This window comes from Schistocerca piceifrons, chromosome 6 (genome assembly GCF_021461385.2).
Source record: "Schistocerca piceifrons isolate TAMUIC-IGC-003096 chromosome 6, iqSchPice1.1, whole genome shotgun sequence".
NCBI classification, from domain to species: Eukaryota; Metazoa; Arthropoda; class Insecta; order Orthoptera; family Acrididae; genus Schistocerca; species Schistocerca piceifrons.
In genome coordinates, this window is record NC_060143.1 from 199227427 (window position 1) to 199245607 (window position 18181).

General features: G+C 37.4%; 1 protein-coding gene across 6 annotated transcripts in view; it reads left to right on the forward strand.

Annotated features, from left to right (window-relative positions):
* Window positions 1-18181, forward strand: part of LOC124802933 (E3 ubiquitin-protein ligase HECTD1) — a 325190-nt gene that overhangs the window by 224290 nt on the left and 82719 nt on the right. For 5 of the 6 annotated variants that reach the window (XM_047264012.1, XM_047264018.1, XM_047264017.1 and 2 more), the window contains 3 exons: window positions 6225-6435; window positions 7201-7437; window positions 7523-7711. In XM_047264012.1, the coding sequence (XP_047119968.1) occupies window positions 6225-6435; window positions 7201-7437; window positions 7523-7711 (637 nt within the window). The remainder of the gene's footprint in view (window positions 1-6224; window positions 6436-7200; window positions 7438-7522; window positions 7712-18181) is intronic. The other variant, XM_047264013.1, reaches the window with a different exon arrangement.

Below are 18181 nucleotides of genomic sequence, written 5' to 3' on the forward strand. Positions count from 1 at the left end.
AGACAGGCACAATAAGAGACACACACATAAAGCTTTCGGCCACACCCTTCGTAAGCAAAAGAGAAACACACAACAGGTCATACATACAAGCAAGCATACCTCATGTGCATATGACCACCACCTCCAGCAGTTCAGCCCGAGATTAGGTGTGCTTGCTTGTGTATTTGACCTGGTGTGTGTTGTTTCTCTTTTGCTGATGAAGGCCTGTGGCCCAAACTTGTGTCTTTTAATTGTGCCAGTCCGCATCTTTTTTGTGTGTCCTCTTTACAGTAAGTAGCAATCTGTCTTTTCCGACACCGTTCATTTTTTTTTCTTCCTCTATTGTAATTATGCATCATGGTTGCTGTATATAATGTGGCCAAAGTCTACATCTGACCTTTGAAACATTACGCAGTTTAAAATCAGGTTTTTCGATCTCTCTGAAACCTCCTTCTGGTGTCTTCTGATCCCTTGCAAGTATACATCATTATTTCATCATTCTTAAACCAGGTATTAGCAACGATCAAATGGTGCTCTGTACAAAATTCTGCCAGTCAGTTTCCATTTTAGTTCCTCTCTCCCAGTCTGTGTTCTCGTAGTACTTTTCTTCTCATTTTTTCAACTTTTGAATTTTAGCCCTCCATCACAATAAAATTTTTGTTTTCCGTAGCTGTTGAATAATTCCATTTCTGTGTTCATTCATTCTTTCTTTCAAGATCCTAATCATTATCCTTATCTGCAGATCTAGTCAGTATTATAAATTTTTACTACAGTATGGGTATTGGCTTTATATGTATATTGGCCATTTTAGTGCATCCACTAATGTGTTTTTGTTAGCTTACCTGCATTACTATTTTGTTATTCCTTATTACACCTACTCCTACATTACCCCTATTTGATTTTGTATTGATAACCCTGTGCAGATCTGAGCAGACTGCATGTTCTTCCTGCCATCACATTTCACTAACTCCCTCCATATCTAACTTCAACCAATCCATTTCCCTTTTTAAATTTTGTGACCTACCGTCTCAATTAAGGGTCCTTACATTCCCCACTCCAACCTGTAGAATATCAGATAAGTTTCTTCAGATGACATCATTGTGGACATTCCCCTCCCAGAAATCCAAATTGGAAACTATTTTACCTGGCCAGAATATTTTAGCAAGAGGATGACATAATCATTTAGCCGTACAGTAGAGTTGTATGTCCATAAGAAATGTTTCCCCTTGCTTTCAGATCTATCTACATACATTCTCATCCATACTGTGCAAACATCCGTGAAGTGCATGGCAGAGGGTATGTCCCATTGTACCAGTTATTAGGATTTCTTCCCGTTTCATTCACATATGGAGCATGGGAAGAATGATGGTTTAAATGCCTCTGTGCATGCAGTAATTATTGTAATCTTATCCTCACAATCCCTATGTGAGTTATACATATGTGGTTGTAGTATATTTGTAGAATCATCATTTAAAGTTGGTTCTCGAAACTTTGATAGTAGAGTCTCTTGGGATAATTCATATCTATATTCAAGAGTCTGCCAGTTCAGTTCCTTCAGCATCACTGTAACATTTCCCATGGGTCAAACAAACCTGGGACCATTTGTACTGCCCTTTCCTGTATACATTTAATATCCCCTGTTAGTCCTGTCTTGTATGGGTCCCACACAGTTGGGCAAAATTGTAGAATAGGTCACACAAATGATTTGTAAGCAATCTCCTTTGTAGCCTGATTGCACTTCCCAATATTCTACCAATAAACTGAAGTCTAACAACTGTTTTACCCACAACTGAGCATATGTGGTCATGCCATTTCATATCCCTACAAAGTGTTACAACCAGGTATTTGTACAAGTTGGCTGATTCCAATTGTGACTCACTGATTTCATATTGATAGGATGCTATATTTTCTTCATTTTGTGAAAGTCTACAATTTTATTTCTGAGCATTGAAAGCAAGTTGCCAATCTCAGCATCATGGTGAAATCTCATCAAGATCTGACTCAATAATTAAGCAGTGACTCTCAGATAGTATACAATTGCAGGTAACTGCATCATGTCCAAAAACCCTGATTTTATTATTAATATTGTCTGCAAGGTCACTAGTATACAACATGAGTAGCAAGTGTGTGAATACACTTCCCTGGGGCACACCTGAAGTTACTGCTACATCTGACAAACGTGCTGTGTCCTCCCTACTGTAAAGTCCTCAGTCCAGTCACAAATTTCAATTCATACCCCATACGATCATAGTTTTGACAATAAATGTAGGTGTGGTACCGAGTCTAATGCTTTTCGGAAATCAAAAACACTCAATCTAGCTGCTAGCCTTGATCCAAAGCTTTCAGTATGTCATGTGAGAAAAGTACAAGTTGGGTTTCACATTATAGATGTTTCCAGAATCCATGCTGGTTGGCATGGAGGAGGTTATTCTGTTCAATACATCTCATTGTGTTTGAGCTCAGAATATGTGTTAAGATTCTATTGCAAATCAGTGTAAAGAGTATTGGGCAGTAGTTTCGTAGATCACTTCTGCTACCCTTCTTGTAGATGTTTGTGACATGTGCTTTCTTCCAAGTGCTGGGCACAGATTTCTGTTCAAGGGATCTATGATGGATTACAATTAGAAGAGGGGCTATGTGAGCTGCAGATTAAGTATTTAGATAGAGATTCCCTCAGACCCTGGAGCTTTGTTTAATTTTAATGATTTCAGCTGTTTCTTAACACCACTGACACTAATACTGATTCCACTCATCATTTTGGAGGCTCAAGGATTACATTGGGGCAGCTATCCAGGGTTTTCTTTTTCAAAGGAATATTTAAAAACCAAGTTAAGCACCTCAGCTTTTGCTTTGCTGCCCTCAATTTCAATTCTTGTCTCATTTGCTAGGAACTGGGCCCCAACTTTGGTACCACTAACAGCCTTTACATACAACCACAATTTCTGTGGGTTTTGTGAAAGATCATTTTGACAATATTCTGCTATGGTAGTCTCTGAAGGCTTCACAGTTGCTCTCTTCACAGGCAAACCATATCTCTATCTGTAACCCTAAGCTTTGTTTTACACCTATTATGCAGTAATCTCTTTTTACAGTGACTGTATACCATATAGGTATCCTCCCATTATGAACTGATTTTACTGGGTACCTATCCAGTGCATGGCCAACTATTCTGTTCAATTTCTCATTAAGATATGAAACTACTGATTTTAGTTTACTGAACATATATGCCTTCCTGCTTGCTTTAGTTGTCCTTTGTCAATCATTGTTGCTACAACCACGTCATGGTCACTGATACCAGTTTGATGTGGATCCTCAAAGGGGTCAAGTCTGTCTGTCACCATTAGATCCAATATATTTCCACCGTGAGTGGGGTTTCGAACTATCTCCTCTAGGTCTTTTCGGATAAGGAATTTAACCCTTTAGCGACCAAATTTTTTCAGGAAGTTGTAGACTTTTTATGAACACTTTATTGGGCTAAGAAACCGTTCATACAATCATAGTTTAAATCTTGAAAGTGAAAGTTTAGCCTACCAGTATAAAAAAATTAGTGGGAACTATTGTTCCCACCGAACTCTGGAGTAACTTCACTTGCAAATTTAAAAAAATGTATTTCCTTTATTTTTAGTACAAAAATATGTTAAACATTACATTTATATTTGTATTAGTTCATACTGTCCTTTGCGTTCACTAAGGTGATGTACTATGGAACTTCTTTTAACCACACTCATGTTTAAAACTTTGTAAGCCTCTAAAGATGATGGTGGTAGGGATTACTCATACCACTTTACTTTCCAGGACTTGATATCATTGCTTAAAATTTTAATGACAGATATTTAAAGTTCACCATATAAATGGTATGTGTATAGCTGTGTACAGGATATAAACAACTAATGCAGTTGTTACATTCAGCAGTAGTATGTAAGGTATGCCATAATTAATAAAACCAAGTTTCCACATTCAGTATTCTCTTGGAATCATACCTATGGATTTCTCTAGTCGAAGTTCTGTACTGATATTTAATATCCAGGCAAGTCTTAAGAACTTACTGAATTTGCTGTAGGGTAATGTAAGTCTAGTGGATTTTCTTCCTATCCTGTCGTGTACAGCGGCAGGAGATGTAACATTTTCACCTCGTCTCATACGTGCTACAGTCAACTTTGTGTGTACCTTGTTTGTTGGAAAGGCATTGTTTGTGAAGCCAATAGACCAAAAGAGTGCAGCAAAGTATACACTAATTGTTAGCTTAAAAAGTGAATACACTGTGCCGTAATGACAAAGTGTAAAGATTAATCTTGAATGATTAGTCAGATTTGTCTTTAATGAGAAAACTGCAGTTTAATAAAATTTGAATTATGTAATGAACTCACATAGCTGCCAGTCCTAATGCTGAAAATTTATTCCTGAAACCAGAGGTTATAACAAATTTACATTTACATGGTAGTCAGAAACACATTTACTAGTGACATTTGTCGCCACTTTTGCAGAAACTTATTTGTATATCAAAGTGATAAGAAAAATAGCTGGGCAAATGCAAATACTTATTCAAAACTTAGAATTCTTACAGACAAAATCAAAACTAAATGAATTACTGAATTATTATGGGAAATGGTAATAATGGCGTAGTGTAACCTCACTGTAATCTTTAACGTTACTAATTATGGTTAACCATCCTTTCAATTAATTACAGTTCACCCTGACATATATCACATTTAAATGTGAAGGACTCCAAAACAGCAGCAAAATACGCTGGCAATGCTGAAAGACACCAACCAAGACATTAGTACATATATTTACCAAAAACACAAAAGTACTCAGCATAGTTGGATAAATGGTAAAATTCATTAAGATTTGCCAGATTTATTGATTTTAACAGTTACTGTAAAAGTTACTCATGAATGTTTAGCTCAAGAATTATGTAATGACATTAATCAATTAACAACAAATGAACTTTCTATTCAACAAAAAAAATTACTGTTCTTTCTGGCAAAGTTATCAACTCTTCAAATAATAGACTTTTTGATTCATGATGTGATTCTCGGAACTTGTGATTGGATATGGACCCTGTTTTATGTGGCAGTGATTTGGGATACTAATGACCAAAAATTTATGAATAAAGTTCACTCAAAATACTGGCAAGTCTTTTATAATACTAAAAATGTTTGTCTCCATTCTGAGACATTGGAGGGGCGAAGTAGTAGCTCAGTGGCAACAATTGCAATAGTCTTCTCTCATCCCTAAATTCAAATTTTTCTTAATTTGTGCTATGTTCCAACAGTATTATTCCTTTTAACTCTTTTTAAACCTGATTATAAACTTACACAGTTACCAGTGTACTGTGGTCCTTGGATCTTGTCGCCTATAATAACCACGGGATATTGTTGCACTCATAGTCACTGTGCTGTAGCAACACTCTCTTGCACCATTTCTCATACACAGCTGCATCACATCACATATGCTTGCTGCTTTGCATACTTACTCTAAAGAATTTTTATTATTTTTTCTGACTATCGTTGACTCTACAGTAAGATTCATTTCTTATATTTTCTTTAATTAAATTTACACAATTTTGACACTGGCCATATACAATAAGAAAATAAATAAGGTACATGCATGGAAGGAAATAAAATTCATTATTCAAGAGTAATGTTGTATCTTATAGCAACATATTGTGTTGTTGTCACAGAGAGGTGATTATATGCTGGTTAAGATAAGAAATATATAACATTTCTTGCTGTAGACAGGTACAATAGCTGTAGTGTTTGCACAAAAGTTGACACTTAGCGTGGTGGCTGATGAGAGCAGTTGTAAGTGGGAAATGACTTTATGGTTGCTCCCATCACCACCCCACTGAGTGTCAACTTGGTTTCTGCAGACAGTGTTTATGTAAATTTTTGCATGTACTAAGGGGAAAGAGAGAGAAATCAAAATCTTCAGCTGATGGTAAAAGGAAACAAACAGTAAATTGACCTGAAATTGTAAAACAGGAATTGCTTCGAAATGTGACAAATAATTAGGCACTTTCCTTGCGTAATTTTACAGCTGTTAACATACATTCTATTCTTTTGTGTTTAATCTTATTGCTGTATCACTTTGATTTCAGTAATAAACATAGCTGAATATTTTGTATAATTTTTTTTCCTTATTTTAAATCAAAAGTTGATTTCAGTAATAAATGTTGCTCAATATTTTGTATACAATTTTTTTCTTTTAAATCAAAAGTTTTATGAAAATCTTTTGGTTGATAGCAAGCAGCTGAGGCAATAGCAGAGAGCGTACTCACTGTTGCTCGAGCGGAAGCAATTGTGGCAGTAGCTGGAGAAGCCCAGTTACAACCACAAGGCGAACTATCTGTAGTGGTGCACGCTTTGAGGGAACCGCATTCCGACCTGTCAGCCATCGCTTCTGGTGATCTGGCTACCATCGTTGAGACACTGGCTCTTGGTGAGAGTGGCTCAGGTACATAGTTATAGCTCCTTGGTGTGGCCCCCCCTCTCTTCCTCCCCCTCTCTCTCCTTCCCCCCCTCTCTCTCCCTTCCCCCCCTCTCTCTCCCTTCCCCCCCTCTCTCTCCCTTCCCCCCCTCTCTCTCCCTTCCCCCCTCTCTCTCCCTTCCCCCCCTCTCTCTCCCTTCCCCCCCTCTCTCTCCCTTCCCCCCCCTCTCTCTCCTTCCCCCCCCTCTCTCTCCCTTCCCCCCCCTCTCTCTCCCTTCCCCCCCCTCTCTCTCCCTTCCCCCCCTCTCTCTCCCTTCCCCCCCTCTCTCTCCCTTCCCCCCTCTCTCCCCCTCGCTTGGTCATGCCTGTGCGTGTGTGCGCACGTGCCCACACACACACACACACACACACACACACACACACACACACACACACACACGCACACTTGAACAGAAACAGATTCAAGATCATACTCCTATATGGCACAGTCTAGTAACCAATAACCAAAAGTTGATAACAACTCCCCATATTAAACAACTGATACTAGTAATCTTCAGAATATAAATGACAAAATTATAGGATGACAATTGCGGGGGGGAATAAGTGTATAATAGTTCCAGATGTTGCTAGTGGTATGTTCAGTAGACATTAAGAGTTAAAAGTACTCGTCAGAATAAAAGTATATATATACATTTGTAATGAATATCTTGTTGGTAAATTGTGATAAATGATATTGCATTCTAACATACCAATTCATGAGTCTGAAAATGTGCATTCTATTGAAATTTTTAGGAAGTGGACAGCTTCGACGACAGGCAAGTGAAGATAATAAGGGTTGGAATGAACAGGGTCAAGGACGATCAAAATCATCGAGATCAAAAGCTGCTCTGGCAGCAGAAGCTGCTGACGTACTGGACAAAATGCGTGAAGGTGCAGATTTGCTGCGTAACAACACAAACAGTTTTCTCTCTGGAGAATTGTTGCCATCTTCATTGCTTGGTTCTACTCAGCAGCCGCCTGTATCAATTGGTATGCTTTAAAGTGTTAAAAAATTTTCTACAACATTTGGCAGTATTTACAGTGGATAAATAAAGTAACATAATTGTATTTGTAGCAGGGCTAATGGCATCTGCATTGGCTCCATCAGTACGCATTAGTGTTTCTGGATCTGGTGGAGAAAGCACAGATAGTACTAGCAGTGAAGAGAAAGGTCTGGGAATACGGATTAAATCGGTAGCAGGTGGTGCAAAGATTCCATCTTCACAGCAGCAACAGCAGCAGTCAACATCAGTCACAAGTGACGGTGCGTAAATATTTAGGGGAATCCCTTGTATTTTCAGTTGAATGCCTCTTAGTGAGTCTCCCTCCCCCTCCCCCTCACCTTCACACCTAACCCAATTTCAACCCCCCCCCCCCCCCCCCTCTCTCTCTCTCTCTCTCTCTCTCTCTCTCTCTCTCTCTCTCTCTCTCACAAAGTTTGATTATTTTGAACGTTAAGAAGTGTACTACCCTACTACAAAGGAGCAAGATAATAACCTAATAACATTTTAAAGGCCCCCCCCCCCCCCCCCCCAGGATGTTACGATCAGTGTTACTGTCGTGTAACGTGACACTATAAAATTGACAGAGTAGTGGTAAAAAAATATATATATATTTTATTTAATTTAAAACATATGTAGCAAAACGTTTAAGGTAGCATAAGTAGTAAATATGTAAGTAATAGGTTACAGGGAACAGCTCTAAACTTCTGTGAGGACCACTAAATAAAAAGGTGTGCATTAAAGAAGCCTGTCAGCCTAGTTACCTTCCTTTACAGTGGACAAGGAAGTGTAATCAGAGTGCAATTTTTTTTCCTGTCTAGTGTTTGCCAGCTTAAACACTATCATTTCTTTTGAAAGAGTTCATGTTACGAGCCACAAATCCCAGAGTGACCCTGCCCAGGTGTGCGTGTGTATTACTGTGTGTATTACTGTAGGGGTGCACGTGTGTGCATGCACACGCAGGGTGGTGGTGTGTGTAAACAAAGTAAACATGCTTTCGTATTAGTGTCGGAAACAGTGGGAATGGGTTTTTATCATCATCATCATCATCATCATCATCATCATCATCATCAGTGGCTGCAGCAGCTCCCATTAAACTTCAGTGCTCGCAAAAGACCACCTCTAGAAATTTTTCTGCCATTACCATCTTCAGATATAGGCATCATTGTATCTCCTGGGCGTTTTCTAATGTAATCCACCGACTGCGAATTCCACCAAGTTGTCATGGCCTTCACTCATCTCTTGTAAATCAGCACAGAACTTTCTAGTTCCCTCTACCAACCATTTACCTGTGTCTCATAGTAATTATCAAGATGCGTCTTTACATTCTTGCTGGCCAACTCTCACATGTTTGATGATTTTTGGATTAAAAATTCTAGTCTCTTTGACATTATTCAAATCTGGTAGTATACACTAATTGTAAACTTTTATTTTAAGACATTTGGGAATCTTAGTTTTGAAACATGTATGTAGTTGACCAAAAGGACTCTATGCCATGTTTACTCTTCTGGTAATTTCTTTTACTCTCCATACTGTTTCTATGATTTCTTTGTTGATTTGAACTGCTTTCTTTTAAGGGGAGTTGGAACGCCTTATCCCGACAATGTTAAATTTAGTGATTTGGCTTCCCTGTATTTCAGGAACCACTGTAGCCATTGACATGAAACTTTTGTAGGACATTAAACTGTATTTTCTGAGTCTACTGAACTACAGTAATTGCATTTCAGCCACTGCTTTTGGAAATACAATTTTTTAATTACATGGTTAAAATTTTGTGTACTTTTCTGTACATTATCCTAAATAATTGTAATTATACATAACATTATGTTCTTGTTTTAGTTCAGTAGACGCAGGATGTGTATGTTCTTACTGTCTGAAAATATGAATACCCTACTCGCAGTGGTTTCATTTTTAGTCACTCAGAAGCACCCTGCACCATACCGTATATCATCCTCTTCATCTTTTTCTAAGTTTTTTCTTCTTTCTGGACTTCATAGTCCTCATTCCAGCACAAACATTTTTTGGTAAGCGAGTCCATATAAGATTATTGAACAACTCATTGGGATGCACACACTTCTTCAGTAATTCAGGATTTGCCAGGTATCTGTTAATAGGTTTTATGATATCCAAGGCTGCTGCTGGGATGGAATGTTTATGGCTGTATGTACTGTTTGAGTATTGGGCATTGCGGTAATTGCACCATGAATCAGGTCCAGGAGGGAAAACATGGTGTACTGTTTCTTCATAAGTTGACAGTCTGTGGAAGAAGGTAGCCCATACTGCCTGCTTCATTTTCAAGAAATCCTCAGTTTTATTTCTAATGGCCATCCCATAACACTGCTGTAGTTCTTCAATCGTTTTGTCTGTCAGCCTGTGTCGTATGGTTTTACCATCAGAAAATTTCTTGTCTCTCAAACTTTGTTTCAACTTCCTCAATCTGGTGCCCATCCTCTTCTGGCCATGACCAACACATTCCAGTTTTGTAATAATCTTCTCACCTTAAGGCTGAGTGGCTACTACAGTGTTGTATGCTTTTGAGTCTCCGTCACCTAAGAACTTAGTGTAACACACTCCCCATTCGTTCTCAGATCGACTAAAAATTTCGATAGCTGCAGAGCCCTCCATATCACCACTTGTTCCTTCATAATTTCTATCACAGAAACGCCATTCTTCTTTCACTGATTTACACTTATGACAATGTTTGGTTAAAATCTGGAAATCTATTACCTTTCAAGTATCCACGCTGGTCACCGTAGCAACAGAATTCTTAGAACTGTAGCTGCACTTCTGTCAAATGCCATCAAAAGCTACTGGTATGTCAGTCACACCACCACTTACTTCATTAGCTTCGTTTGCAGTGCCCATCATTGACTCACATGCAACAGGTTCCACAGCAGCTCCAATAAATCCTGCATACTTGTCGATTTTTACATGGTGGACGTGGCATATTCATCATGGCACAAATTGTTTCTGCTGTAGTGTGTCCTTTGCCAATAGCTCTCAATCCATAAAACCACCTACCATTTACTTCAAAATAATTATCTTTACATTTACCAGAATTCCAAAAGGAATGTATATATTTACAAATAGTACAATTAATGATAAGTTCCCTGGCTAGTCCATTTGATACCTCAGTGTCTTCATGTAAACTAACTAGCCCTCCACATATTTTACAACACACACATTTACGTAACATCCTTGTTAGGATGTGTAAATCTGTCAGAATATAACCTAACCTACCGTTTACATCACTTTGGTTTTGAGAAAACTGTGTATCACAACGTTTTATTTTAATCTTCGAAGCACTAATGGGTGTTTCTTTAGGTACTGATGAGTTTTCCTGTATTTTGTTGTCTGTAACTTCACACACCATATGTCAAACACAGTATTTCCCTTTATTCGAAAATCTATTACAATGAAACCCACGTTTCTTAAAAAAAAACTTCGTTTTGGCATCATACTTTACTTTTTGAGACATTTACCAGTCTATTCGTCACTTTTCCTCGAATTAAAAAAAAAATTAATATTTGACATACAACTCGTGTTTATACTATGAAATGATAAGTTACTGTTTTTGACAGTGCTACCAATACAAACACGTAATTTAACCTTTATAACACAGCAATCCACAGCCTTACAAACAAAAAATTACCAATTTTATTAGATTTTGAAGTAATGCATGTAAAAATTTTAACATTTCCAATGGGTGTAGATTTTTAGGTGATATATATATATATATAATTTTATTTGGAAAATAGCAAATTTTGTAATGAAATAAAAATCCGAAATTCCCCCCCCCCCCCCCCAAATTCCCTTAAATACATTGGTTATACAGTATTTTAATCTTATTATAGTTGATCTTCAAACATACTTCCAAACTTACTTTCAAACTTACTTTATCAACTTACAGTATCAACTTACAGTTTTGAACTGGCTGTCTTTCAGCAACCATATAAGTTTCAATGGAAAAATAACACAGCAGGTTGCAAATAATTGTTTAATACATTCACGTAGTTATCGACACCTCTGAGGATATCTTCATCAGAATGAAAATTTAAAAGCATTATAAAATAATACATAGAAAAATAAGTTTGACAGAAACATTAACAAAGACGAAAAATGTCTTAACGTAGAAAGTTTACTAATGCAAAGTTACATTACGAGAAGGCAGTAGTCAAAGTTTAGAGCGGTCATGCACTCAGGTCAAAAGTTAAAAATGTTCCAGCCTTTGGTACGTACCCCTTGCAAGGAATATCATCAGACCTAGCAGCCCAGTGGCTTACATTGCTGCTTTGAAAAAAAGACACAAGTTGCGGACACAGGCACTGACAGTGACGTAGGCCCATTGGAGACAGTATAACAGAAATAAACAAATTAAACAACTGTTAATTATAAAAGAATAGATGAGAGCTTAATGTATTTTTGAAAAATACAAAGTAGTCAAGTAAGTGAAGTAAAACTAAGGGTCATCTATTAGGCTTTACTGAAATTCCTATTATGTAAACTACAGTGTATTGTAGAATATTTACACAAACAGCTGCACAGTCTAAAAATACCTGCATGAAGGAAACTTTAGTAGTGCACATTATACGAGATTTTAAGGAGATGTTTCTGAATTAGAGGCAAGAAAACATAGTAAAAAATTAAAGGAATCAAAAATTTGCGGGTAGTGGATTAAAGCCATTGAAAAAGTTTTTGTTATGTAATTGTAACTGTTTGTTGGGGATGAGGCCATTGTTCTTAGAAATATGCTTGAAAATCTCCAGCTCTTAGAGTACATTGCGCCTGTGACCTTTCTTTTCCTTGTGTAAAATGGAAATTTCTTAAACACTTTTCAATTTGTAACCGGAAATTAACATGTGATCAGCTAAAGTGGAATTATGTTTGTCAGTACCACTTTTTCCCAGTAAATGTTTCTTATATCTGATATTGAAAGATCTTCCAGTTCGTTCTATATAATAAACACAACACATATCACGAGTGATTCTGTATATTCTGAACTGCATATGGAAGCAACTGTGGACTTGAGATAGTGAATAAGATTTTTCTACTAGTTATTGTTAGTAGAAAAAGCAGCTTTTCATGTGTATTTTTTATGTAGAAGACAATGAATTCAATAAGAAATAGGGCCTAAAAATGTAATCACATAAACTTTTTTTTTTATGCTCATTACCGTCAGAAGCAGCAGTGAAGCATAGAGTAGTCACTTTAGCTTCAGTTTTAACTTGGAAGACATTTTCAACTGACAAGGGATCATAACTTCTATTAACTGCAATAGTTATCATCATCTCATCATTAAGCTTGTTGAGTGACAAAAGTACAGAAACTGCACAATGAATGGCTGAATGGAAAAATGCATTGTCATGGGAATGAGGATGCACTGAACTAACAGGCACAATCTCATCTGTATTAGTGGCTTTTCGAAAAATACCCAAGGAAAGTCTTTCATTGTTTGTGGCAGTTCTAAGGTCCAAGTAACATAGCTGACAATCATTATTTTCTGGCACACAAGTGAAGCCAGTTTTTCATGATGACTATTAAAAATTCCAAACAAATGGTATTTATCTTGCTGGTAACCACTGTATGTGGTCAAAATGTTGTCTAAGTGCTGAGACCATGGCAAAATACCCAGATCAGTAGCTGAAAAATTATTGAAGAATTTTTCTTCCAGCAAATTACTGAAAACACTGGCCAAGATGCCTGACAGGCTGTTGGGCCAATGGTGTACAGTTTGCCATTGAAAACAGAATAGCCAAATTTTGCTACTGTTTTTAGCAAACGAATGAGGTCAGTGATTTGCTCTCAGAAATATCTTTTTGAAAAGTATGAGATTGAGATTGTTTTCAACAAGTCAGTAGTTGTTTGAGGAGGTACATTATTCAGGCTTTATCAAGTTACTCCATTCATTGATGAAAGTGATCTGTGTTAGGGTCAGACAGAACAGTCATCAGGAAAATGAAGATATTTCATATATGTACTCCCTCTTTGTTTTCCTAATTTAAGGATATGAGAGTAGTTTCGATGATATGCAATAGTGTCTCTGGTTTCTATTTAAATTCTGTATTTCTCATTATCCTGAAGTAGTCCAATGGAAGCCATGGCATTGACATATATATATTCCTCAATATGCAAACAAAAGTTAAATCAAAACCTTATTCCTTAAGGGCTGTTAGTGAAAAAATTATTAGGACCATCTCAAAAGCCACCACAAAATCCATGCATCCCAATCAAGTGTTTATTCATATCGTAGTTCTGTTCTGTAAATTCTTTCACAACTGGCAAATGGTCTGCTGTGTTATATCCACCTCTAAAGCCAGCTTGTTCTTTTGCCAGATTGAAAATGTAATATATTTATTTTTATGTTGTTTGTGATAATTTTTGTGAATAATGTATATACGAGGGCATTTTCAAAATTAAAGATACAACGGCTCGCAGTCCTTAAATAGCACATTTATTTAGAAAATGTCAGTTACATCTTGTTAACTGGATTATTTGTTATTTTTTGACATCACCACCTCCGTTATCCAAACACTTTTTAAGTCGGTGCACGAGCTTTTGTATCCCACAGTCATAGAAGGTTGCCGCCTGTTGTCGGAACCACATTTCAACTTCATCTTTGATCTCTTCATTGTCGTGGAATGATTTTCCACCAAGATGTGACTTCAGGTAATGGAAGACGTGGAAGTCGGTGGGTGCAAGGTCCGGGCTGTATGGCGGATGGTCCAATACGTCCCATTTGAATTGTTTGAGTAGTGCTTTGGTTACGAGCATTGTGTGAGGCCAAGCATTGTCATGAAGTAAGCGGACTCCACTTGTCAGCATTCCCCTTTGTTTGTTTTGAATTCCCCTTCGAAGACGTTTCAAAGTCTGGCAATATGCAGCAGCATTAATTGTTGTTCCAGGAGGCATAAATTCCAACAGCAGAATGCCTTGTCTGTCCCAAAAAACAAAGCCATAATTTTCTTCGCTGAAATCGACGTTTTGCATTTCTTGGCTTCTGGTGAATTCGAATGGCGCCATTGCATCGATTGTTGCTTGGATTCAGGTGTGTGGTGATAAACCCACGTCTCGTCACCTGTCACAATGTGATCAAGGAACTAATCACCTGCTTCAGCATAGCGTGTGAGTGAGTAGAGTGCAAAGCCCAACCTTTTCCTTTTTGTGTTCTTCCCTTAACAGTTTTGGAACCCAACACGCACACAATTTCCTGTACCCTAACTTGACAGTCACGAGTTGTCATTGATACGTTCGGTTTACTCTGATGCAATTCTTTCAATGTGTGTGTGTGTATTCGCACGAATTGCTTCCTCCATTCTCCGAAGAAGGGCATCAAAGATCACAGATGGTCGACCTGTTCTTTGTTCGTCATGAACATCGGTCCTACCTTCAGAGAAATTACGACACCATTTCATTACATTTTGTCGATTCATAATGTTCCCATAAACAGAAACAATTTCTTTGTGAATATCCGCTGATCGCTGACCTTCTGCATGAAGAAAATGTATGACGGAGCGCACTTCGCATTTGGTGGGATTCTGAATTGGCGCAGCCATTTTTAACACGACCTACTCCAACCAGAAGCAACATTCAACTGCCAAACGACTGCGAGGAGAAAGATAACGGTTCAAGGTTAACACCAGTGTTGCCAACTTGCTCGTCAAAACTCTTCTGTTCCTCTGGCATACGGTGTATCTTCACTTTCCAAAATACCCTCGTATTACAGAATACAGGCTGAATTTTCTTTTTTCTCCCCCTCCCCAATCCCTCCAGCTTTAGCCATTTCTCATGAAATGCCACTATCTGCAGGTGGCTTTTCTTCCTTGGTAGTGGAATTTCTTTGTGTGTCTCATTGAGCTTTATATGAGGAATTGACTTAATTTCATTATGACCTCTTAACATACACTAAAATTTGAACATCTTGGAATGCTTGTACAGCTTTCTCTTTGTTGTTGTTGTAGTTGGAGTCACAAATAGGAGACTGTTTGGAGTGCTACAATGTGAATGTCGCAGCCAGTGCGAGCATTTAGCGTGTCCGAAGCAAGTTGTTTGTAGAGTTGTTTGTTGTGAGTTGTCATTGCTGATGTTGGTGGTTAATGACGAATTCTACATAGACAAGTGACAGACCTAATTTGCAGTATAAACATTTTCTTAAAGTGCAAAGCACATGTACACGTGTGTCGTGACTGTCGCTTAGAACCAGCAACAATGCAGTCTCTGTCTGTGCTGTTTACCATCTTAAATGCTTAATAGCTGTCTCCTTTCATTTGAGATATTCTTTTATGTTATTTTCTTTGTATCTGCTTCATCTGTTTTGTCAGTTTGCATAATACCTTTGTTGAATTATGTCAGTGCCCTTATAACATTTATTTTCTAAGATGCTGAACTTGTTGCTTGTGGTTTAAACTAGTTACCCTCATATTTACTCTTTATCAAGAGTCTACAATCACTTGTGATACTAATGATGGTTCGAGTTGCCACGCTTTATATAACATGTATAAAATGTAGTAAAGTTAGTTTTAGTTTCATTTGGTCCTTGCTAAGTCCATTTTTTATTTTTTTGTGAAGAATTTGTTAAGGACAAACATGTTGTTCTTTGCAAATTCTGCTCATTCCGGTATCGTATCTAATGTTTCCCACTGAGTAGTCTTTAACTTTTGCCTTAATGTCACCTTAAAATCACCCATAATTATCTTGTAGTGTCTACAACTTTTCAGAGGGGTCTTATACTACATCATAAGAGAGTGAACATGACGGTACGTAGACTCAAATGATGTCTATGAAATATCCTTAGGGTTTTTTTTTTTTAAAGCCCTGGTATTCTAATACCATCACTGTGTGGTGTACTTTCAATTGACCATGAGGCACGATGTTACAGAACCTTCTTGGGCTATGCATACACATGGAATACAATGAAATTATTGAAAATTTCAAAATGGTAAATATTTAATGAAAATATGTATTATACATAAGGAAAAAATGTTTCAACAGATAGGAATGCGGGCCTGAAACAAAGGCCGTAAATCCATAGTATGGTGGCTTCACCAATGATCCAATAAACAAACTAAGCAAGATGTCATAGAGAATGTACATGAATTTAACAGGAAACTTCTATTTCAGTTTCTTCAAAGCCTATGACCCTGACAGCTGACTAAAACAATTTTTAATGATCTATAGAAAACTGTCAGAATTCATTCTCTTTGTAATTATCAACTGACACTTTTCAGTTTGCCACACCCTTGCGTTGCAGCGAGCTCAGTTTTTTTTAAATAACTAACTTCCTCTTATTGCACTTTACAGGCACAACTCTCCAAATACATTTTCTTCATAATGATAAAAAGTACAGTTGCCATTTGGTGCAGTTCATAGAAACCAAAATTTCATTGACAGTGTGTAAATGGAACACCAGATTTCATATGACTTACAGTGTAGACCAAAATAGAAGGAAACCCTACATAGCTTTTACTTTACCGTGTGGTTACCAGTTTTTTGGGGAGGTTTCTTAAGATTTGTAGTGTAAACCAAAATAGAAGAAGATCCTTCATAGCTGTTGGTTAGCTGTGTGTGTGTCAAAGCGACTCAACGGTTGCAGGACAACAGGAGTGACTGGTAAATCTGGAGTGACATTGTGAACCGCCAGTGGTGCCACAGAGAGATCAATAGAGACTTAAACATCTGTCAAAGTTTCCAATACATGAATACAAGTATAGGCTGTTATCCTCTCCTATTGAAATGGCAAAAACTGTCAGCATCAAACAATTGGGACTGCAGTAAATTTATAACTGCCTCTTTGGCTTAGTTGCTTTACAATAGTCACCAGTATCAATTTATTTCTGGCATACAGGTATGTGTTTATTTGAACACCTCATTGAATGTAAGTAGTACATTGACGGACCAGTTGTTATTATTTCCATTTAAAAATTTCCCTCTACACACAATCAACATTTTTGGTAAACACAATTTTTTCTTACTCTTTGATTCCACAGCATCCCAGTGAGAATAATGCCATCATCAGCGTAATTTTTTGTCTAGAAGATTCTATACTTCAGACTAGCCTTGTTGAAAATGGTTATGTGCAGTTTTCTCACTGTGAATCCGTCCCATAATTGATCAGGGCTATTTCACCAAATGTGGCATGTGTGTGGTGACACAGGTTGTATACCAGCTGATGGTTATGTGGACACTGATGACTGTATAGTTGGGCATTCAGCATTCCCAAAATTACTAATACCATTATGCAGCTTTCTAATTTGTAAAACCCTATTACATTTTCAGTAAGGATGAATAGCCACTCTGCATACATGTATATGCTTAAAAGTGTTGCAAATTATGCTCAGTAGGTCAATAGTAATCATGTCTGTGTGTGTTTCATGATATAGTGCTTCAGAATTTAACAACCATTTATATTTGATAATTTACAGAAACCATAACAAATTAGACTACATGATGTCACACAATCTAAATTGTTATAGTTTCTGTAAATTATCAAATATAAATCCCAGTATGATTTTTGAAACAATGCCATGGCCTTGCTAATCTTCTTCCTCAAAGTTGTCATACTGAGCTCGATATGACATGAGAGTTTGCATGAGGCTTTGTATCCTTTGAGACTGATCTCACCTGTTGAATCTTGGTCTTGTTCCTTTACCTGCTTCCTAAGAGCCATTTGTTTCTCATTGTCTTTTCAACCCTTCAGATTTTCAGTGGTCATTTGTCATTTTTTTCTGATTACTACT